We start from the raw sequence: 25,858 nt of genomic DNA, 5'->3' as shown, positions 1-25,858 counted from the left end.
TTTGCTTGGCAGCTTGGATCATGGCAATAAAGAAAGCCCCACATACATGATTAATATAAATAAACACGTAAGTCCTTGTTGCAGAAATAACATGTATTACTTTACTAGTTTATCTGGCTTTAAGGTGCTCTCTGTGTATAGTAGCTTTTAAATACAATTGTGGGTTAGTACAAAATTCAACGTATGTGGGCATCTACTAAGCGTGAAGAACCAAAGTGAATATGATAACACTGCTGGGTTGAAACTAACCAAAGTGAATACTATAACACTGCTGGGTTGAAACTAACCCAAGTAAATACGATAACACTGCTGGGTTGAAACTAACCAAAGTGAACATGATAACACTGCTGGGTTGAAACTAACCAAAGTGAATACGATAACACTGCTGGGCTGAAACTAACCAAAGTGAATACGATAACACTGCTGGGTTGAAACTAACCAAAGTGAACTGCTGGGTTGAAACTAACCAAAGTGAATACGATAACACTGCAAGATTGAAACTAACCAAAGTGAATACGATAACACTGCTGGGTTGAAACTAACCAAAGTGAATACGATAACACTGCTGGGTTGAAACTAACCAAAGTGAATACAATAACACTGCTGGGTTGAAACTAACCAAAGTGAATACGATAACACTGCTGGGTTGAAACTAACCGAAGTGAATACAATAACACTGCTGGGTTGAAACTAACCAAAGTGAATACGATAACACTGCTGGGTTGAAACTAACCAAAGTGAATATGATAACACTGCTGGGTTGAAATTAACCAAAGTGAATACGATAACACTGCTGGGTTGAAACTAACCAAAGTGAATACGATAACACTGCTGGGATGAAACTAACCAAAGAGAATACGATAACACTGCTGGGTTGAAACTAACCAAAGTGAATACAATAACACTGCTGGGTTGAAACTATCCAAAGTGAATACGATAACACTGCTGGTTTGAAACTAACCAAAGTGAATACGATAACACTGCTGGGTTGAAACTAACCAAAGTGAATATGATAACACTGCTGGGTTGAAACTATCCAAAGTGAATACTATAACACTGCTGGGTTGAAACTAACCATAGTGAATACGATAACACTGCTGGGATGAAACTAACCAAAGTGAATATGATAACACTGCTGGGTTGAAACTAACCAAAGTGAATACGATAACACTGCTGGGTAGAAACTAACCAAAGTGAATACGATAACACTGCTGGGTTGAAACTAACCAAAGTGAATACGATAACACTGCTGGGTTGAAACTAACCAAAGTGAATACGATAACACTGCTGGGATGAAACTAACCAAAGTGAATATGATAACACTGCTGGGTAGAAACTAACCAAAGTGAATACAATAACACTGCTGGGTTGAAACTATCCTTTGACCAATACTATACAGAGTGTCACTGGAGACTATGACAATTCCAGTGGGGATAAATAATGAAAAATAAAGTCCTTCTGCCCTATTAGTAGGGATTTTAGTGGAGTCCCTTTAAAAACAGAGATTTGTGCAAGTCATAACATTCCAGATTTTAACAGGTCACAGACATTTCTAACAGAATAATAACAGCGATTGATTAATAATCTTATTACATGTAGAGATGTTGTCTTTTTTTAGACTTCAGGAATGCCTTTGGAAGCTTTAACAAATGCATAAAGAGGTACTTATACAGGTGGAAGTCCAGCATTCTGGCTGCTTTTTGTGGGTATATCCAACCTTTCTTATACACAAAACTACATATCAGAATGCAGTTACACATGATAAGAACATTTAAAATGAAAAAGACAATGCTCTTCTATTATTAACCCAACATGCAAGCTAGAATCTCCCAATATGACACTTGGAGTAAATGTACATCACTTTTATGCTCACAAAAAGTGCTTCAATGAGCCAACAGACTTCCTCAAACTTTTGTTATATAAAATGTGTATCTAGATGTTTTACATTTCCAGTAGAAGGTTATTTATATAATACTTATGTATAACATGTACTTGTTTAAGCATATGATTCAGCTTGAGAGACTGCAGTGTTTTCTCACTAAGACAATCAAGACATGTCTGCCTAAAGCTATACTGACTGCCTTAAAGTGCTCTCTCTCTCCTTTCTGTCTCCCAGAGACTCTTGAGAAGGGACCCATGTCTAGTCTACAGAGCCACAAAGGCCCAGTCCTATGTGACCTCCTTCATATTTTCAAAACAAATAATCTAAACACTTGCTCAAACTTTAAACTTCCACTGAAACATAAATAGGACCTGCTGGTGAGACAGAGACCTATCCCAGAGAAGCTCTTTTATGGCAGAGACTCCCCCCTCGGATGTAAAGCAAAGTAGCATCCTCACCCCATTTTTTATTCTAACCAAGATAAATGGATGATCATAAATATGGCCCCTCAAACCCTCATTGAAATGGTTTAAAAGTTATTTATTTCTCATGTAGATGGTTACTCATGATTTGGAATGTATGGCTACAAATGATCCAGATGATGAATAGCCTAATATTCACCAATGAATCCTGAATGTGGCCTTTCCTTGATCTTAAAACTATATGCAACAAGCCCAGTTCTCCAGAGCTCAGTATAAAATGAGACATTAAATTACTTGTGATGTTAAGTGGGACTTAAAATAAAAAGGACCTACTTTTTCCCCGGTTAAAGTGACCATATCAAGTGGACCATACATAAATCTTCCCGTCAATGTCTGAGGACCATCTTCATTAACAACGGTATCATTTATTCTGTGGTTGGCAGTAACATTCTGTATAAAAGGGAAGAAAAAAGTAGGCAAATGTTAGGAAAGTACATAGAAAAGATTAAACATTCTGTGCAAACTTAAATGGCAGCTTACTCTTATTTTGACATGTGTTCTCTTTCTCAACCATTTCTCTCTCGGCTTTGAAGGTGTGAAGACTGATACCTCTTTCCCGTCAAGCTCCAGTACGCTCGAATTCTCATGCCTCATTACCTACGAGGAAATTATAGGAGATAAAGTCAGATACTCCTGGGCTTTGTTGGTTTAACCAAAACCTGTTACAATCTCAGTATCACGCTTACATTTCAGTAACAAAACACAAGAAAATGCTATACATTTTAGTATTTGTAAGATAGACTTATTGCAATATATATATATATATATATATATATATATATATATATAGGTTTATAGATTTTATATATATATATATATATATATATATATATATATATATATATATATATATATATATATATATATATATATATATATATATATATATATATATATATATATATGTAATATATATATATATATATATATATATATATATATATATATTTTTTTTTTTTTTACAGTACTACCCCTGCCAGGTCAGTGAAACAATAAAGGAGAATAACATTTTATTTATTTATTTCGGTACAAGAATTAAGATAAAATATGCAAAGAACATGAAAGAAGACGACTCCATAAATTTATGGGAAACTGCTGAGAGATTTCCCAAGTGGATTCCAAAAATTATCAGGGATAAAACTGTCTCATTCTTACAGTAATCATTCAGTTGATTCAGACATTCTTCACAGAAGACATTTTCACCATTTGGGAAAAAGACTTGCAAAGGTTAAGGATAAAGATATTTCAGAAGAAGTGAATCGATATAGCAGAGCTTGGGACAGTGGCTATACTGATATGCTTGTTCCCTGAATCAATAACAGATTATCATGCAGACCAGCTCATCCTATGAGCAAGTGAGTCAAAAAGTGAGAAAATAACAGTGTTAGAAAAATACGTCAGTGAAGTTACTGAGAGTAATTTTGACCCCATGCAACAGCAGAACAAAACATCTTGCTACCCCAGTAGCTTATTAAATGTATCTTATCTAAAAGGGGGGGGCAGTCTGGTGTACTGAGCAGTGCACATAGCTTTGTAAAAACAAACCTCCATGCACTCCTATATAAAGTAATCGTCCATGTGTACTACAGTCAGTGCTTGGCAATAAGGTGATATCAAGCTGTCCTTCTGGCCTCCATGTGAATTTCTACAAAGTATATAACAGGCAGCTTCTGAAATATTAAAGGGGATTATTGAAAAGTATTCAACCAGTTATACAAATGCTTTGAGATTCCAGAACTAAAGCAATACTACTCATTTTAAAATTCAGTCTGCAAACTGAGTTGGTCAAAAGTTAAGGTCACCATATGGTGCAGATGGCTACTTGGCCAAAAGTTTTTCTTGGCAGGTATTTTAGAAATGTGCCTCAAGAGGTATCCTTGGATACATATTTCAGGTTTTTCACATGCCAAGTAACCTTCTGTTTTAATGATTCATGTTCAGGGCACACACTATTTTAAAAACTTGCACTGACGATAATGAAATGCTTATTCATTTCCAAGCTCATTTTTTGAGATTTTTGCACCTGCCTTGTACTGTGCTCTAATCTTCTTCTTCTTCTGGCTTTTTTCCAGTTAGGGGTCACCACAGTGGATCACCTGTCTGCTCATGATTGGCAGTGGAGTTTTTACAGTGTTGAGTTGCCAGCCCAGCACTCAACCTTCCACAGAAGGCACACACATGCACACACTCACGCCTAGGGCCAATCTAGAGTGTCCGATCCACCTACAGCATGTCTTTGGGATGTGGGAGGAAACTGGAGCACCTGGAGGAAACCCACATGACCACAGGGAGGACATGCAGACTCCGCACAGAAGGCACCCCAGCCGAGAATCGAACCAGAGAACCTCTTGCTGTGAGGTGGCAATGCTAACCACTGCACCACCGCGGCCGCCCTTCTACTGTACTCTAATAACATGAGTATTTCTAAAAGAAATTTTTAAATACACAGTGGGGCTAAAAAGCAAATCCAGGCTCATAAAGGTTGGGAGATTGTACTATTTTCACACAGAATCAGCATTCTAAACTCTCTTCAAATATCGGCATGAAATGAAGTAAAAGAAGCTCCTCCTTTTCTGACTGTCTGTGTAGAAACCACTTCAGTTTAACAGCTATTTTTAGCTCACAGGATCTTTAGCACATTATTATTAAAAGAGGTTAACAATTAAAGTCTGTAAAAAAATAATTACATCAAACAGTCTAACAAACAAAGGCACTTTTTATAAGAATGCCATCTTCCATCTGCTTCATTTTGAGGGCTGGTGTAATGGTTAAAGTGTTTACTTCACAAACAAAAGGTACAGGGTTTGATTTTCACTAAAGGAAACTAGCTAAGCTTCAATGGCCCACAAGGGCAGCTAGCCTAGTACTTACCTATGAATCTATAGCAATGTTTGCTACCAAAGGGAGGTTGGCATAATGGTTAAGATATTTGCCTTACAAATACAAGGTACAGGGTTTGATTCTAACATGGGTTAATTGGCTAGACTTAAAATGGCCCGCAAGGGCAGTTAACCTAGTACTAACTTATGAACCTATTCAGTCTATGGATCAATTTTTTAGGGGTAGGTAGGGCTCTTGAAACTGACACAGAGGATGCCATGCCTTCTGATAAAATGCACATACTCAGATAAATTGTACTATAGGACCACAAATGTCAGAATGCAGAGGAAGCAATTTGCCAAAACCTAATACCTGAAAGTCAACAGGACAAGAAAAATTATACTGCATTTTTTTTCAGGTGCAACCCCACCACCACTCCCAGTGTTGGTGGAGGTAAGCCCTTACAAGACACTACAAACTTATATGTGTATATACATATATATATATATATATATATATATATATATATATATATATATATGTGTGTGTGTGTATATCTATCATCAACTTATCAACTTCATAGCTGGACCAAATGAAGGAAGAGAGAAATCTCCCCAGACAAAGGAATCAGAGTCACCGGTGTGCACAACTGCCAGTCTGTTCAGTAGTGTTTTCCTATGGAAATGATAATTATTATTGTCTTCTTCCACATCTTGGCTTTCGGCATCTGATGAGCAGGGGAAGCCCACCTCAGCCACCTGTAGATATACAATTTAAATGAGGCAAACTCATGTGTTTGAGAAACGGGGCCGTTGTCAAAATTCAGCAATAAAAAGGAAGAAGGAGGTTTTTCTGTCTGCCTTTTTTTACTCTCTCTGCCTGTTTGCTATCAGAACTCCCTATCAGCTGTAAAAAATATTTCCTTCATCCTGGGTATTCACCACTGAGTAAGCAAGCAGGCCAAGGGGGACCATCATACAAGGAGTTTCAACAGTGCTTGGTGTCCTCATTGGCATCGTAGCAATGAAGGAGCATTTATTTAGGCTTAAACCCTCCTTTTTGCAGGGAATGGGTGAGCTGTATCATCACTTGGACCTCAATGATCTCCAAATGTGGGTGCAAGCTCCAATGTATTTAAGGTGAAAGATACCCCTGAAGCTGCTTGGTGGTGAATGGCCACTCCCAGGATGACCCACAGCAGTGCTACCCTTCCTCTGAGGGGTCATTGCACTGGATGGCTATGGATCACTTCCCCTCCCAGGATATGCATTCTTATCATCCTCTCTAGGTCCCAGACCACCCCCTCCCCTCCTCTCCCAGGATGGCATTCCTATCCTCGTCTGCCAACTCCCTCAAGCAATTGTGTTGTTAACTGATATTTGCTGCTTGGGCCATAGCCAGAGCTTTATCCCTTTATGCCACTGCAGCTGGCTAGAAAGGAGATTTTTTTGTGTAAATGCATCAAATTCACAGCAGAAAGGATAAATGAGGCCTTGTGGTATAGAAACCAAAGATTTGCCTGGTAGCAAAAACAAATACATGACCAAATGATGTGCACCAGGTATCCTCACAAATAAAAAAATACTTAACTTTCATTTCTCCCAAAATTAAGAAAATGAGAGACTATTTCAGTTAGAAACATATGGAAATGCCAAACCATGTATTTTAGGTGACCCTCACAAATGCCACAATCAATGCATAATATACTGTGGAGCTTCAACCCTTCCAAAAACATGCTGTACAGCCCCCTTCTGAATATTCTGATTTCGAAAAGTCCTAGCACTTTGGATAGATGCGGGTTTCAGATATTTGACAATTAAATGTTACTACTTAAAATGGATCCCACCTCAAACTTAGATTTGAGTAAACTAAAGCATGACACAGGATGCAATGCAGTCAAAATAATGTTTCTGCACTTCTTGTGACCGCATCAAAGAGACACATTCCACAAAGATTTAAAAATGTGGTATGAAGAACAGAGTAATATGTGCAACATTAATGTCTTCCCACCTGCAACAATGGATATTGTACCAAAATTCAGCATAAGTGATGCCTTCTTTGATCATAGCACCAACCAAATCAAGGCCTTGCATAACTCCTATCAAAGTCAGGAGACTGTTTTGGTGACTTCTGAGCTATTTATTTAAATCAAAGACAAAACATGAGTCCTGCATAATTTTGTTTGCTATTTACCTGCTGAAAAAGGATTAATTTAGAAGCCGCTTTTTTGGATTTATTTTGATACGTTTGGTGTTCTTCATTATCAGACTTTATTATGGGAATGAATTCTTTCCATTATTGTGAGTCTCAAACTGTAAATAGTTTGGGTAGTGCAAAACTGTGTGTCTTATTGCCACAATCCATGTATGAAGAAAACTGTGTTATTAAACAGTGTACGTAGAATGAGAAACAAATTACAGTGTGAAAAAAAAGATGTCCAAGCCATACAAGTACAACAAAAATAAATAAATATTTCTAGGCATCAGTCTTACTGCTTCAGTCATGTAGAACTACCACCAACATACACAAAATGGTAAAATGTGTGCATCAAAACTAGTACCAACATATACAAATGGTAAATGTGTTTATCAGAACTAGTACCAACATATACAAATGGTAAATGTGTGCATCAGAACTACCACCGATATACAAAATGGTGAATGTGTGCATCAGAACTACCACCAACGGATACAAAATGTTATATGTGTGCATCAGAACTAGCATTGATATATACAAAACGGTAAATGTGTGCATCAGAACTACCACAGATGTATACAAACTGTAAATGTGTGGATCAGAACTACCACTGATATATACAAAATGGTAAATGTGTGCATCAGAAGGAGCACCGATATACACAAAATGGTAAATGTGTGCATTAGAACTACCACTGATGTATACAAATGGTAAATGTGTGCATCGGCACTACCACCGATATATACAGAATGGTAAATGTGTGCATCAGAACTACCACCAACATATACAAAATGTTATATGTGTGCATCAGAACTAGCACCAATATATATGATAAATGCGGTATGTGTACACTGAATTTTAAATGTTCTACTAAACTGTAAGAATGTGATTCAACTACAAATACGTAGCGACTATTACTGAAGTGTTCTATTGGTAACTGTTGGTTTAAAATAGTCAGAGGACATCACAAACCATGCAATTTATATCAACTGCATAACAGCTGCAAGATAAGCATACAGAATCAATGTAATTGCATATTACTGCTAATCCACAACTAGCAGCTCATATCTAAGTATTTTCCTCTTGAACTGCTACAATACTTTGTTTAAAGGTTCAATGACTTGTGTTATATAGTCGTTTGATGATAAATGCTGTTGTGCCTTAAAGGTAAGCCCTACCAGTTGATTTACTTACATAACTTTAGTTTCCTATCTGCGTACATGTTCTAATTTAATATCCATTATCAGGTCTTTCCATTCTACCCGGTCTTACCTTGAATGGCTCAGTACACTGGAAGAAATACCTCCTTGCTGAAACCATCAAGAAAATTATTCTGCCTTGTCCCTCGCTAGTGAAAAGAATTGCCTAAGGTTAATACCGTCTACTTTGTGTGAAAGTGTAATACCTTATAGCTGAACTAGGTCCATAGCACACCCTAGACATCTTAACAGCCCAAATATAAAAACGCCTCATTAAATTGGCCAAAAACAGGCTGCTAGTTCAACCGACTGCTTTACTGAATCAGTAACTGCCCAAATAACAGTATTTATGGCCAGAGGCAGAAGCAGCTCTCTGTACCTTTTTATGTTTTATGGTACTAGATGCCTGTGAAGTTTTCCAATTAAAACAAGAAAAGAAAGTATCTTATAAAGATTGAGTTAACATCAGTGGCGGCTGGTGACTTCAAATCAAAGGGGGGCTGCAGGAAACAGTTGAATGGGTGGGGCCAGCAGGAAGGGGTGGACCTATGCTCAAAACCACAAAAAACTGGGACTTGAATTAAATACGCTGCCCTGGGTGCCAAACTGTCATTACGAGAGTCCAATCAAGACAAAATGAAGTGTAGAAGAAAAAAAATATTTCAATGCATTGGCTGCATGACAGCTTACTTAATAGCTAGATGGAAACAAAAAGGTTGTGAGGCATGAAAAAAATAAATTACTTTTTAAATACATTAATGGAATGCCAGTCAATATCAAGTATAAGAAAAACACGCAGCACTTAACTCAAATCACTTCTCCTTGTACCCCAGTTCTAATTATAGTTTATATTCAGCTTTATAAAAGTACCAAGTAACATGCTGAAAGTAGCAATTTCTGTGATACCCGCACTTGTAAAAATGTTTCTTATCCAAAAAAGACCTGCTGCCTGACAACAGCTATCTACATGTTTCATAGGGAAAACATGATTAAAGTAAAAATGAACAGCAAACAATAAAAAAAGCTCATGATAAATTGCTTAAAGGATTACTACACAGGTTATGGACCACACATGATAGACTGGCATTCTGTTTAGTTTACAGATAAAGACTGTAAAGATGACAGGAAGTCTCCAACAAATGTAATGAGCTTCTGAAAATACTGTAATCCTGTCCTTTATTACAGATACTGTCATATGCATTTCAATACCTAAGGCTTATATGTTATGTAGTTATGTAAATATTCTCTGCATGGCAACAACAAAAAGGCTTTCAGTGTTGGTAATTCTTTAACAGTATGCTTATTAAAGCTTACTTGCATCTTACAATCTCAGACAAGTTTACCTGATGGTCATTAATGCACTGCTACTTAAACACAGAGCAACAGGCACTGCAACAATATGCATTTTCTGAAAAATAAGAAGCATAAATCAACAGTATAAAAATATGGCAGAAAACCAGAACATTCTGCAAAATCAAAGACAGATGAAAAGCCACTGTAGTACTTGTGTCTGCCTTGGATGGGGGGATACTCTGCACACTTATACTGCATAACTGCTCCTTGCCTTGCTTAGACACATCCAGAGTCACTACTTGGGGGAGTGGGGTGCAACAAGTATGTCACAATTTGAGATGTCTCTGGCTGATGGTGATGGCCCTCAGAGCAAGAAATCTGGACAAAGCCATAAATAGAAGTGGGACAAAGGACCAAAAATAAGAACAATTTTAAATATTGCTCTTATAAACTTAGAAAGATAATAGAAGGTCTTGCATTAGTATGAATTTTCTGATGGGCATGAAATCTGAAACTCAAATGTCTGTCATTATTTTCTAATGTCAATCTTTAATGATTTGCCACTAATTTGCCAGAAAACAACAATTTTATGAAAAACAGACCAAACATGTGATGGAAAAATATAAAATAGCCACACAATACAGCTAGGAACCTGTCAAAGGAGGGACACTTTTTTAATATTAGTACTGTTAAGTTGAGCAGCTGACAAAATAAGAGAATCTACATGCATTTCTGAAATAAAAGTAATCTATAACTCTGATCATTACAATTATTTATTAATTGTAAACCCTCCACATTTTCTTCCAAAATTGCCATTTTGCAGAGGGATTATTAGGGGAGAGCACCATTTTGAGCCAAACTCGGGGACAGTTTGGTATACCTAATTCTATAAAGTGATTTATTTGCGCATACCTAATGCAGGAAATCTGGTCCAAGGGAAATATATTGAGGGAACATACAGACAGTACTAAAACTTTCTCTTGTATAAACTTAGACAGTTGACAGAATAACAGGTCTTGTTTTAGCATGCATTTTTCTGAAGGGTATGAAGTCTGAAACTCAATGTCTGTCATTATTTAGTGACTTCATTCCTAAATAATTTGCCGGAAAACCACAAATTTTATGAGGAACAAACCAAAAATAAGAAGCAAAAATCCATTCATTCTGTGGAAATCTGGACAATTGAGAGGTATAGTTCAGCCGGGGCTGTCTTTGAGTTTGCCGCACTTCCCCCCTCACAAAATCATAGTCGAATGGGGCCTCCCCCCTGCAGCCATTCCAATGTCCCATTACTTGGCTATTTCACCCCATTTACCATAAACACTGCAATGTGCATAAAGCTTTACTTTTACAATGATTTGGATTTCATTTAAAATTTTTAATTTACATTTTACAGCACAAACACTAATAGACATCTGCTAAACAAAGCAATGCAGTCTCACAATGAAAATAGACTTAGCATTAAAATTTCTCTGCCCTTGAAACTCACATTTATTGAAACCCACATTCAAAGAAAATACTTCTGGCCAGTGGCAGATAAAGATTAACTTTGGGCTGTTTTCAAATCATAGGTACCTTGCACATGAAACATACATGTGTTCTTTGATATACCTTCCTGATTGTATTAAATTATATTCCTTGTATAATACAGTACAGTTGTTAGAGGGCATTTTAAATGTATTGTTTTGAACATTTTTCCAGTAAACAATGAAACAAAATGCATGCACTAATAATGACAAAACTGCCCAGTTCAGAATATTTCCATCATAAAAGTCTACTCAAACTTCTACAGTCCACTGATATCAGTAAATATGCACAATCTCTGCAGAAGTAAATGTCATCTAAATAATTTCACATTAAAGAGATCTGTAATGAATGCAGAGGTTGCTGCTAGCAAACAACTTTATATTTCATTGTTTCATCTACAAATAAAGTGCCTGTTGCCCTTGAGGAATACATTGCCTATGTTACATTAAAAATGATAAGCTAGTAATATTGCAATAAGGAATAGATAGCAAACTGATAACAAGTTCATAGTTACTAGGTATCTCCACCAAAGAGGACATTCTCAGGACTGCAGCATCCACCCCCATACAACACAGTACAGTATCAGCAATGCATCTACATACTGTGGGAGTAGAACCCACAACCTTCTGCATTGAAAGCAAGTGCATTACCTGTTGTGCTATTAACAATGCAAGCAGACTCAGCATAAGCAGCACTAAACTTCTCTTCCACTGAAGCTCTTAGCTCCTTGTAAAATCCACTTGACACTCAACTGTATCTCTCAACTTTGCAGCACATGAGCACAAGAAATCTGGAAAAAGCCAAAATTTATTTGGGGAGGGGGACAAAAGCCTAAAAACAAGGGACACATTTTAAACATTGCTTGTATAATCTTGGAAAGTTGCTAAGAATAAAATGTTGTGCTACTGCCATGCATTTCACTGCCAATACCTGAACCCAGGACCCTGTGCACTACAGTCAGAGCAACATACCACTATGTCAAATCAGCTGTTCCTTGAAAGACAGGAAGACTGAAACTTAAATGGCTATCATTTAGTGAATTCAGTTCTCACCATAGCTCTCAACCTCTTAGCACAAAACACCTGGACAAAGCCAATAATGGGGGAATACAGCCCCCAAACATATTCAGTGAATTCATTTCTCACCATAGCTCTCAACCTCTTAGTACAAAAAACCTGGACAAAGCCAATAATGGGGGAATACAACCCCCAAAATAGGGACACATTTCAAATATTGATCTTATAAACTTAGAAAATTGCTAGAAAAAATGTTTTGTTACCATGTACTTTCTGAAGAATATGAAGTCTGACATGTAAATGTCTGTCATTATTTAGTGAATTCAAAATCCAGAAAACCACAGATTTTATGAGGAACAGAACAGAACAAAAATATGAGGCAAAAATCTGAACACTTTTCCCAAGTGGGTGGTAGGTAGGGAATTCAGGCTCTTGCTACCTACCCCCAAAGTACAGGGTTTGATCTTGAGTTATTCTCTATTGCCACCAGTTATAGTTAACTGGGGCATCTCACACACAAACATACACACACAAACACACACACACACACACACACACACACACACACACACACACACACACACACACACACACACAGTACCTGCATTTGAAATCCTGCTGCAATGCAATTTAACTTGCCCTGTTTCAAAGTCCCAGCTGTGTCCTAAAGTCCCAGAGCTCTGTTTGTAGTCCCAGCTCTATCCTGTTGCAAAACGTCCCAGAAACCTCAAAGCTCTGTTTCCCATGAATGCAAACTTCAAAGTCCCAGCCGAAGAATACTGAGCATGCATACACTGAATCCAGCCTGCAGTTCGTGAGCATGCACAGTCTGCAGACAGTGCAGTCCGATCCCCTTCCAGTCTATGCAGTTGTAACTGCATAGACTAGACTTCTGGGGCATCTGTAGACTGATGCCTTGTTTTCTAATCCAGACTAATTAAACAGCAGTCCGGATTCGAGTTCCAAGCTCACACTCTTGCGTGGAGTTCTGGAACTCGCTAATTATTTTTCTTTTGTTTTTTTCTTTTTTTTTACAGCTGGGGGGCTGCAGTCCTGCAGTCCAGTAGCACGAGCCACCACTAGTTAACATTAAAAGGCATCAAGCTCACTCACAGACTGTAGGAATCCTGTGGTTTGGATTAGCCCCACTCTGCTTGCCCTCACAGGCTCGCTCCATGTCCCACCCTGCCCCCAAATTCCACCCGTCCCCAGTAGTGCTAAATTTATAGTCACCTTGCCACTCCCCCTCATCAGAAACAATCAGCATTACCCCATTCTTTCATAGAACCCAATCCTGTTACTCAAACTTTCTCCAGTCTCTTACTCTAAACTAATTAATAACCCTCCCAACTCTATTTTTAAACAAGGATTACTTAAATATCTCTATAATGCCTCCACAAACCTTCACAACACCTCCAAAATGAAAACCTTTTTACTGCCTAATACCCCCACTGATAATTCTCTATCTTCTCACAGCCTATGAATATTAATACCTCCCAGGCTCTCACTACTCCAGATCCAAAACCAGCACTCCTAATCTACCAATTAACTTTAATCAACTACTACCCCACCACTCATCTAATGCTTCTAATGCAAAAACTCAACATCCCATTCGAGCCACATATATTAACCCTAGAACTAGATACTATCACAAACTCTTAATAAAACTTCAGAGACTCACAATCAGATAACAACCTAACCTAATAATTGATGGGGACATTCACCCTAACCTGGGCCCAAGCCCACCTGATGTTACCAGCCCCACAAATAACACCCCTACTAGCCTGCAAAACCAAAAAAAATCCAACTCACTCCTAGTCTGTCACCTAAACATTAGAAGTATAAATAATAAAATTCATAACTTACATGCCCTCCTGGATGTACATTCCCCTGATAAACTGTGCCTTACCGAAACCTGGCTCAAACCTACTGCTGATAATGAGGTTATACCCCCAGGGTACAATATATTAAGACTAGATCATATCTCTAGGAAGGGAAGGTAGGTAGCCATTGTGTATAAATCCACACTAGAAGTAACCAAATCTAGTACTCCACATGCCTTACTAACTGACAATGCAGAAATACTCATCACTAAGATACAAATAAATAAACACAAATCTATAAACATTGTGTGCATCTATATTCCTCCAATACAAATGCCCTGGAGGGCATCCTCCAATGGCTGTCCCATTAATTGCCCACAAGAAACTATTGTTCTCAGGGACTTTAATATCGACTTGAACACCGGTTCCTCAGACTTCCCCACCACACAAATAAATTTGCATGGCTTCACCCAGGTCATATATTCCCCCACTAGAATCAGTAAGCCTAACAACAAAGAAAGTATCCTAGACTGGATTCCAATAAACAACCACCCCATATATATTAAGCTGACACCCTACCTGAGGACATCAGCAATCACTTCCTCACTTATATACTCAGGCAAAAAAAATGACATCCCTCAACTATACACCTTCAAAACTATTAGGTGCAATAATAACTTTAATCAAACTAAATTCCAGGATAAGCTTAACTCATGCGACTGGAATGACTTAAAACTGCTTCCACTAGATGAAGCGGTTTCATACTTTAACTCTAAGTTTCTTGCTATCCTGGATAACCATGCTCCCAAACGTACTATCAGAACCAATAATAAAGTGGCACCATGGCTATCAAAAGATACCAGACAAAAAATCATATGAAAAAATAAAGCGTGGGCTTCCTGGAGAACCACTAAACCCCCAAAAGACCACCTTATATCTAAACAATTAAGGAATGATACAAAGAAGTCTATTATGCTAGAAAAGCAAAACTACTACTGTCATCTGCAACAAAAACACCATAATTATCCACAGAAATGTTGGTCTAGCATAAAAAAATGTCTCCACCCAGGACAACCGTCTACCCCTACCCCCTTGACTACCCTCCAAAAACCTCCAAAAAGTGTTGCTAACACCTTTAACACTTTCTTTACAGAAACCATTCAATCCCTTGCCAACAAACTAGCTCCCAATAGCCCAAGTTCTACCAATCCCACACCCAATAATCATACCCTCTTCAAATTTTGGCCAGTACCAACATCTTTTATTAGGTCACTAGTCAAGAAATTGAAACCCACTACCCTTTCGGCAGACCTACTACCCGCACGGTATCTTCAAAAAGCTGCTGATGAAATAGCATATCCCATTTCAATACTAATCAATAGATCTATTGTTGAAGCTTATAGGTTCATAGGTTCATAGGTTGGTACTAGGCTATCGGCCCTAAGGCCTATGCAAGCCTAGCCATAACAATTCCCTGGAAATTTTTTCCCACAATATTTACTTCTCTGGGCCCCTGTCTAGCAGGGTGACTGACATGATCCCTGGGGTGAATTTCCTATCTCCCATCCAATCATCAAGGTTCCTTTTGAAGAGGGCAAATAAGGTGCTCTGCTTGACATGTATGGGCAGTCTATTCCAGAGTATGGGGAGTCTCTGGGTCAGGAACCTATCCCTCCAGCATGTTTTGTTCATTGTGATGATAAGGTTTAGATCCCTGGAGGGTGTGGCTCTGAGAGACTGTGATTTCTTTAAGTGGAGCATGTCCAACAGCTCTGGGTTTGACATGGCCTTGTATGTTAAGCAGAGATCGCCTCTGAGTAGACGATATGCCACAGAGTATAGCTGGAGTTTTTTTAGACGGTCAGCATATGGCATCTGCTTTAGGCCTGTGATTCTTTTAGTGAGGTATTTCTGTGACCTTTCCAGCTGTTGCAGATGTCTTGTGAGGTACATACCAAATGGGGCATTATACTCTATAATGGGTCTAATGAGGCATGAGTACAGTAGGACAATGACCTCCTTTTTTCTGGATGAAAAGCCCTTAGTGATGATGTGTGCCACGTAGAAGGATTTCCTGACTGTTGTGGCGATGTGGTTATCGAAAGTGAGACCACTGTCCACTTGTGTCCCTAAGTCTCTCATCACACTTTCGATGTTTAGTGTCCTGCCACCTATGTGGTAGTTCATGGGTACATGTTTTTTTCCAAAGGGGGTGACTATACATTTATCAGCATTAAGCTTGAGCCCATGGCTCTGGCACCAGGCATCTGTTTCTGTAAGGCCCTTTTGTAGAATATCCACATCATTTGGGGATTCAATAATGGCTCCCAGTTTGCAGTCATCTGCAAACTTTGTTAGCCAGAGTCCCTTAGTGTTGGCCTGTACTTCAGAGAAGTGGATGCCAAACAACAGTGGTCCCAGGACTGAACCCTGAGGTACTCCACTTGTCCCTTGTCTGGATCTGGATTTGGAGTCAGCTACTTTTATAGTCTGGGTTCTGTCAGTAAGCCAGCTGGCAACCCATCGAGTTATATCCCCTCTATCTAGAAAATCTCCCATATTATTCATCTCCATAAAGGGGGAAATTCCACTGAAATTTCAAATTACATGCCTATAGCCATCCTGTCACCCTTGGCTAAAATTATGGAAAAATGTATCCATAAACAACTCCTAGCCTATCTTAATCTGAACAATCTCCTATCTCCCTCCCAGCACGGATTTAGACCTTACCATAGTACAGCCTCAGCGCTTCTTTCCTTCTCTCACACAATAAATCAAAACCGTAATAACAACAAGCTCTACTCAGCCCTCTTCCTAGACCTTTCCAAGGCATTCAACATGGTAAACCACCAGCTACTGTTAGGGACACTAAAAACACTCTCCATAGATAAGTAGCAATTAACTGGTTTCATTCCTAAGTGGCAGACAACAAGCTGTACTATGGAAAGATAACCTATCTTCCCTATTACCAATCACCCTTGGAGTCCCCCAGGGGTCTATATTAGGCCCCACTCCTATTCTCCAGCTTCATTAATGTGTTGCATAAAGTCATCCCAGATGCAACTTGTATTCAGTATGCAGATGACTCGACCCTAATCTGTGCTGCCACCTCCCCCACAGACTTACAATCTTTATCCCAAAACACCTTCAACAAAGTAGAGAACTTGCTCACTGGTCACTGTCTACTATTAAACCCATATAAAACTAAGCTGTTACTCTTCACCCCCACTTGTAAGGTCCCTTTACCATCTCTCACCATAACATCTAACAATGGTACCATAATTTCCCCAGAACCAAGTACTAAACTACTTGGAGTAATAATCAACAGCAACCTTAAGTTTGATGCTCACGTTGACAAAACTATTAAAACAGTTAATAAGAAACTAGGCTCCTTATATAAGATTAAACAATTCCTAACCCCATCAGCTAGGACTGTGATTGCCCATACACATTTGCTATCGACCCTTCTTTATGCCTCACCCATCTTCGCAAACCTAAGTAAATCAGACCTCAATAAATTTACTAGCTGCTACAATAATATTTCCAGATTTGCTACAGGATCAGCATATAGAACACTTCACTGTCTAAACCTTAAATCACTAGGCTGGCTAGAACTACCCTACCAACTTCAATATAACCAATTAATAGTTGTTCACAAAGTTCTCTACCAGCCAGACAGCACACTCATACTGAAACATGTTATCATCCCCTACAGTAACCTAAAAACACTCTGCTCCTCCAATAGAACGCTAGTACAAACTGTTAAATCCAACAATTCAGCTGGTGAATCACTATTTACCAACTCTGTTGGAAAAACCTGGAACTTACTTCCTATGGAACTTGCACCAGTTCTCTCCTTAACCCAATTCAAAATATCTCTTAAAAAACACCTAAAAATGCATTGGCTTTGTCCCTGTACAAACCCTGACTAATCCCTCCTCAAATACTATCTATAAATGAAAACCTTATTAGATGTAGAAACTTTCAATGTATCAGTCGGATTCATTAACTGAGTCGAACACTGATTACACGTCTCTTACCTACTGAAAAGTACTAAAGTAAGGATGATAACTTGGCACAACCATGTACTACTAAAATGTATGTGAACTACTAAAAATGTATGTGTTCTCCCTTAAAAGTTAATCATTTCTAAATATTTCCTGTGTGTATTCTAGAAAATCTTGTATATGTGTGTATCTATTGTTGAACAAATGTCCATTTTGTAATACTTCACTGTATGTATCCATGTAATGTATGTCTGGAGCTTTTCACCCCGGGCCTCCACTGAAAATGGACCTATATCCAGTCGGACTTTCCCGGTTAACAAATGTAAAATAAAATAAATAAATAAAAATACAAAACGGTAAATGTGTGCATCAGAACTACCACCGATATATACAAAATGGTAAATGTGTGCATCAGACCTACCACTGGCATACATATACAAAATGGTAAATGTGTGCATCAGAACTGCCACTGATATACACAAAACGGTAAATGTGTGCAACAGAACTACCACTGATATATACAAAATGGTAAATGTGTGCATAAGAACTACCAGCGATATATACAAAAAGGTAAATGTGTTCATCAGAACTACCACTGATAAATGCAAAACGGTAAATGTGTGCATCGTAACTACCACTGATATATACAAAATGGTAAATGTGAGAATCAGAACTACCACTGATATTTACAAAATGATAAATGTGAGAATCAGAACTACCACTGATATTTACAAAATGGTAAATGTGAGCATCAGAACTACCACTGATATTTACAAAATGGTAAATGTGAGCATCAGAACTACCACTGATATTTACAAAATGGTAAATGTGAGCATCAGAACTACCACTGATATTTACAAAATGGTAAATGTGAGCATCAGAACTACCACTGATATTTACAAAATGGTAAATGTGTGCATCAGTATTGCAAAATACCTTTATGAATGATTAATAGAACTGTTCTCACATTTCCCTACATTCCTTCTTATTCAGAAAGTGGGACTTAAAAAACTCAAGGACAAGTCAGTGGAACACCAAAGTGCAAGTGTCAGCCACGTAAATGTGGTAAATCTAGTTGGAATTATTGACCCTGAAGTGTAGGCCACATAAAATATTGTGGTACATCTAGTTGGAATTACTAACCTTGAAGTGTAGGCTATGTAAATGTTATGGTATATCTAGCTGGAATTAGTGACCCTGCCTGTTTGTTCTACCAGAGTAGTGGACAAATGAAGCAAGTTAGCAAATCCCACAGTGAAATGCTCGTGTATATAGGCATAGATAATTTATTTATTTATTTTATTTTGTTTATCGAGGTAGCATGCTGATCACTATAGACCATTTGCAGGCACAGCCCAGGTGAAAAGATTCACAAAAAAGAAAACAGAACAAATTCATAAACACAGAGTAATCATAGAAGTTGGATAATCCCATAGACATTGATACAATATGTGAATAGTATTAGCAGAGCAGGAAATAAAACTTGAATTAATTTTAGTAGTACATGTGGGAGGGAAGCAGCAGCCAAGAGCAGAGGGCCAAAGTAGAAGTGATGCAGGTGAGGGGGGAGTTAGGTTATGTGTCCAGTAGAAAAGCACTTGCAGTCAGATGTTTGATGAAAGTGTCTTTTGAGTTGTGAGCAGAGGGCCAAAGTAGAAGTGATGCAGGTGAGGGGGAGTTAGGTTATGTGTCCAGTAGAAAAGCACTTGCAGTCAGATGTTTGATGAAAGTGTCTTTTGAGTTGTGAGCAGAGGGCCAAAGTAGAAGTGATGCAGGTGAGGGGGAGTTAGGTTATGTGTCCAGTAGAAAAGCACTTGCAGTCAGAAGTTTGATGAAAGTGTCTTTTGACTTGTGCTCTGAAAGTGGGGAAAGAGGAGACTTCCTTTAGGTGAGGGGGAGAGATTGCCAGAGTTTGGGTGCAAGAATGGAGAACGAATGGTCGGTACCGTGCAGTGCAGTTTGGGGTATCTGGAGTGAGGGAGTTAATTGGGAGAGGTTGCAGTGGTGGTTTTATTAAGGAGTTTGGCTGCAACAGGTGGAAAGTCACTTGGATGAAGTAGTTTGAAAATAAGAGACCCTAGGAGCAACTCAACTCTGTCAGAGACTGGTAGGCATTTGGCCTTGGAGAGGGCGATGCAATGGTGTACTGAACTGGAAATGGATTGGCAGCTTTTTGTTTTCAATGGATTGCAGAGTAGATGAGTTTTTTTAAAGGCTGTGGGGATTCATCGAGAAAGTCAGAGGTTGAGCATTGGCCTTGGGAGGTCTGGATGGTGGTAGAAGAGGAGGTTGGATCAGTGGATTTACATCATGTGAAAAGATTTACTTCCTGCCATAAATGTTTGGGATTGCCTAGAAGAGCAAGTTGCTTGATTTTGAAGTATTTGATTTTGTGCTTGTGTATGGCTTGCTTAGCTAGGTTTTGTAGACAGGTAAAGGCAGTACGATTTTCTGGTGAAGATTTTTGTCTCCATGAAGACCACATATTATCCCTAAGTTTGAGCAATGCTTTCAGTTCAGTTCAGTGGTTAGCAAAGGATTTTTATTGTATTTGAAAAGGTACTGTGAGAGGGAAGAATTTGTCTTGAATTTGAAGGACGGTATGTCAGAGCTGTTGCAGCCAAGTTGGAGTTCTGTAAGTTAGTAATGGGAGACCAAACACTGCTAGGTGTTTTTGAGGTTTTCTGTATTGATGGTGGATCTAGGTCTGAAGAAAACTAGTTTTTAGGGGGGAGTTTGATGGACAGTTTGGAAGGTTACTAGGCAATGGTTGGTGAATGAGGGTGGATGAACAGATATACTGGAGGTGATAGCTGGATTGTTAGTGATTAGCAGTGACACCCGTACCCTGGCCCAGCAATCAAGGAGCCTCAATCCTCACCACTAACACCAGTGAGGGGCGTGTCATATAGGAGAAAGGATAACAAATACACACAGTAAAGTGCAATTTCCCTTAAGAGCACACAGAGATCACAGTCAGTCCGGGGCTGGTCGCTCACTTGCTCTCCAGGTCCCCAATAAGACTCCCCACTGGCACAGATATAGGGTCCAGATCTCAGCCTAGTGGGCAAGCTAAAACCACCAGCACCCTCTCTGTCCAACCAGTGCTTCGTGTCCCTGCCCAAGTAGCTGACACACACACACACACACACACACACACACACACACACACACACACACACACACACACACACACACATACACACACACACACACACTTTGAGAAGAGATTATACAACCAAACAGACAATCCTGGAGAAGGCTGGCACAGGTTGTCCAGCTGTGCCCCTTTTTTCCCAGACTATACGGTAGTATCAGCTGCCACCACCCACTAATATTTTTCAGCTAAGCAAAGGCCCTTAAAAGGGTGTCCAATTATTACTGTGCAATATTATTATCCAATTGATAGTATAACTAAACAGTCAAGGCTTATTAGCGTGACTTAGTACAGTAATCACTATAAATATGCAATGTACTCTAGAGCTTAAATTATCTCTACAAAAAACAGCCACAGTTGAAAGGTTTTGAAATATTTAATAAATAACAAAAACACAAGACAATACTTCTTACTACACAGTGCTAGTCAAGAGTTCAGAGATCACAGAGAAATACTTAAAATAATTCAGTAGTACAGTTCTGACATCACAGAAAAGCACAAGTGCTGATGAGTTGGATGGTCAAGACAAAAAAGCTTAATGCTCTCTGATTCTCTCTGTTTTTAAAATCACATTCCTGGTTCCCATTACATCGTTCTTCACACTTCCCTGGGTTACATGACATCATTCTTCACACTTCCCTGGGTTACATTACATCATTCTTCACACTTCCTAGGGTTACATTACATCATTCTTCACACTTCCCTGGGTTACATGACACCATTCTTCACACTTTCCTGGGTTACATTAAATCATTCTTCACACTTCCCTGGGTTACATTACATCATTCTTCAAACTTCCCTGGGTTACATTACATGATTCTTCACACTTCCCTGGGTCACATTACATCATTCTTCACACTTCCCTGGGTCACATTGCATCATTCTTCACACTTTCCTGGGTTATATGACATCATTCTTCACACTACCCTGGATTCACATTACATCATTCTTCACACTTCCCTGGGTTACATTACATCATTCTTCACACTTCCCTGTATTACATGACATCATTCTTCACACTTCACTGGGTCACATTACATCATTTTTCACACTACCCTGGGTCACATTACATCATTCTTCACACTTCCCTGGGTTACATTACATCATTCTCCACACTTCCCTGGGTTACATGACATCATTCTTCACACTTCCCTGGGTTACATTACATCATTCTTTACACTTCCCTGGGTTACATTACATCATTCTTCACACTTCCCTGGGTTGTATTACATCATTCTTCACACTTCCCTGGGTCGCATTACATCATTCTTCACACTTCCCTGGGTCGCATTACATCAATCTTCACACTTCCCTGGGTCGCATTACAACATTCTTCACACTTCCCTGGGTTACATTACATCATTCTTCACACTTCCCTGGGTTATATTACATCATTCGTCACACTTCCCTGGGTTGCATTACATCATTCTTCACACTTCCCTGGGTTACATGACATAATTCTTCACACTTCCCTGGGTTACATTACATCATTCTTCATACTTCCCTGGATTACATGACATCATTCTTCACACTTCACTGGGTTACATTACATCATTCTTCACACTTCCTAGGGTTACATTACATCATTCTTCACACTTCCCTGGGTCACATTACATCATTCTTCACACTTCCCTGGGTCACATTACATCATTCTTCACACTTCCCTGGGTCACATTACATCATTCTTCACACTTCCCTGGGTCACTTTACATCATTCTTCACACTTCCCTGGGTTACATTACATCATTCTTTACACTTCCCTGGGTTACATTACATCATTCTTCACACTTCCCTGGGTTACATGACATCATTCTTCACACTTCCCTGGGTCACATGACATTATTCTTCACACATCCGTGGGTCACATTACATCATTCTTCACACTTCCTTGGGTTACAGGACATCATTCTTCACACTTTCCTGGGTTACATTACATCATTCTTCACACTTCCCTGGGTTACATTACATCATTCTTCACACTTCCCTTGGTTATATTACATCATTCTTCACACTTCCCTGAGTTACATGACATCATTCTTCACACTTCCCTGGGTTACATGACATCATTCTTCATACTTCCCTAGGTTACATTACATCATTCTTCATACTTCACTGGGTTACAGTACATCATTCTTCACCCTTCCCTGGTTCACATTACATCATTCTTCACCCTTCCCTGGGTCACATTACATCATTCTTCACACTTCCCTGAGTTACATTACATCATTTGTCACACTTCTCTGGGTTACATTACATCATGTTTCACACTTTCCTAGGTTACATTACATCATTCTTCACACTTCCCTGGGTTCACATTATATCATTCATCACACTTCCCTGGGTTACATGACATCATTCTTCACACTTCCCTGGGTTACATGACATCATTCTTCACACTTCCCTCGGTTACATTACATCATTATTCACATTTCCCTGGGTTACATGACATCATTCTTCACACTTCCCTGGGTTACATGACATAATTCTTCACACTTCCCCGGGTTATATGACATCATTCTTCACACTTCCCTGGGTTACAGGACATCATTCTTCACACTTCCCTGGGTTACAGGACATCATTCTTCACACTTCCCTGGGTCACATGACATCATTCTTCACACTTCCCTGGGTCACATGACATCATTCGTCACACTTCCCTGGCTTTCACGACATAATTCTTCACACCTTCCTGAGTTACATTACATCATTCTTCACACTTCCCTGGGTTACATTACATCATTCTTTACACTTCCCTGGGTTACATTACTTCATTCTTCACACTTCCCTGGGTTACATCACTCTGCATACTTCCCTGGGTTACATTACATCATTCTTCACACTTTCCTGGGTTACAGTACATAATTCTTCACACTTCCCTGGGTTACAGTACATCATTCTTCACACTTTCCTGAGTTACATGACATCATTCTTCACACTTTCCTGCGTTACATGACATCATTCTTCACACTTCCCTGAGTTACATGACATCATTCTTCACACTTTCCTGCGTTACATGACATCATTCTTCACACTTCCCTGTGTTACATGACATCATTCTTCACACTTCCCTGGGTCACATTACATCATTCTTCACACTTCCCTGGGTTACATTACATCATTCTTCACACTTCCCTGGGTTACATTTCATCATTCTTCACACTTCCCTGGGTTACATTACATCATTCTTCACACTTTCCTGGGTTACATTACATCGTTCTTCACACTTCCCTGGGTTACATTACATCATTCTTCACACTTCCCTGGGTTCACATTACATCATTTTTCACACTTCCCTGCGTTACATGACATCATTCTTCACACTTCCCTGGGTTACATTACATCATTCTTCACACATCCCTGGGTCACATGACATCATTCTTCACACTTCCCTGGGTCACATTACATCATTTTTCACACTTCCCTGGGTCACATTACATCATTCATTACACTTCCCTGGGTTACATTACATCATTCTTCACACTTCCCTGGGTTGCATTACATCATTCTTCACACTTTCCTGGGTCGCATTGCATCATTCTTCACACTTCCCTGGGTCGCATTACATCATTCTTCACACTTCCCTGGGTTACATTACATCATTCTTCACATTTCCCTGGGTTACATTACATCATTCTTCACACTTCCCTGGGTTACATTACATCATTCTTCACACTTCCCTGGGTTATATTACATCATTCTTCACACTTCCCTGGGTTGCATTATGTCATTCTTCACACTTCCCTGGGTTACATGTCATCATTCTTCACACTTCCCTGGGTTACATTACATCATTCTTCACACTTCCTAGGGTTACATTACATCATTCTTCACACTTCCCTGGGTTACATTACATCATTCTTCACACTTCCGTGGGTCACATTACATCATTCTTCACACTTCCCTGGATCACTTTACATCATGCTTCACACTTCCCTGGGTTACATTACATCATTCTTCACACTTCCCTGGGTTACATTACATCATTCTTCACACTTCCCTGGTTTACATGACATCATTCTTCACACTTCCCTGGGTCACATGACATCATTCTTCACACTTCCCTGGGTCACATGACATTGTTGTTCACACAGCCGTGGGTCACATTACATCATTCTTCACACTTCCCTGGGTCACATTACATCATTTTTCACACTTCCCTGGGTTACATTACATCATTCTTCACACTTCCCTGGGTTACATTACATCATTCTTCACACTTCCCTGGGTTACATTACATCATTCTTCACACTTCCCTGGGTTACATTACATCATTCTTCACACTTCCCTGGGTTACATTACATCATTCTTCACACTTCCTTGGGTTACAGTACATCATTCTTCACACTTTCCTGGGTTACAGTACATCATTCTTCACACTTCCCTGGGTTACATTACATCATTCTTCACACTTCCCTGAGTTACATGACATCATTCTTCACACTTCCCTGGGTTATAT

The 25,858-nt window shown here is 39.1% G+C and overlaps 1 protein-coding gene across 8 annotated transcripts in view; it reads right to left on the bottom strand.

Moving 5' to 3' along the window:
* Window positions 1-25,858, bottom strand: part of PITPNM2 (phosphatidylinositol transfer protein membrane associated 2) — a 3,395,372-nt gene that overhangs the window by 129,677 nt on the left and 3,239,837 nt on the right. For all 8 annotated transcript variants that reach the window (XM_044067911.1, XM_044067913.1, XM_044067916.1 and 5 more), the window contains 2 exons: window positions 2,845-2,961; window positions 2,638-2,754 (listed from right to left, as the gene is read on the bottom strand). In XM_044067911.1, coding sequence (XP_043923846.1) covers window positions 2,638-2,754; window positions 2,845-2,961 — 234 coding nt within the window. The remainder of the gene's footprint in view (window positions 1-2,637; window positions 2,755-2,844; window positions 2,962-25,858) is intronic.

Source organism: Protopterus annectens, chromosome 3.part1 (genome assembly GCF_019279795.1).
Source record: "Protopterus annectens isolate FY-2018-M chromosome 3.part1, PAN1.0, whole genome shotgun sequence".
NCBI lineage: Eukaryota > Metazoa > Chordata > Ceratodontiformes > Protopteridae > Protopterus > Protopterus annectens.
The sequence above is the reverse complement of the archived record's forward strand: the minus strand, read 5'-3'. Positions and strand labels throughout refer to the sequence as shown.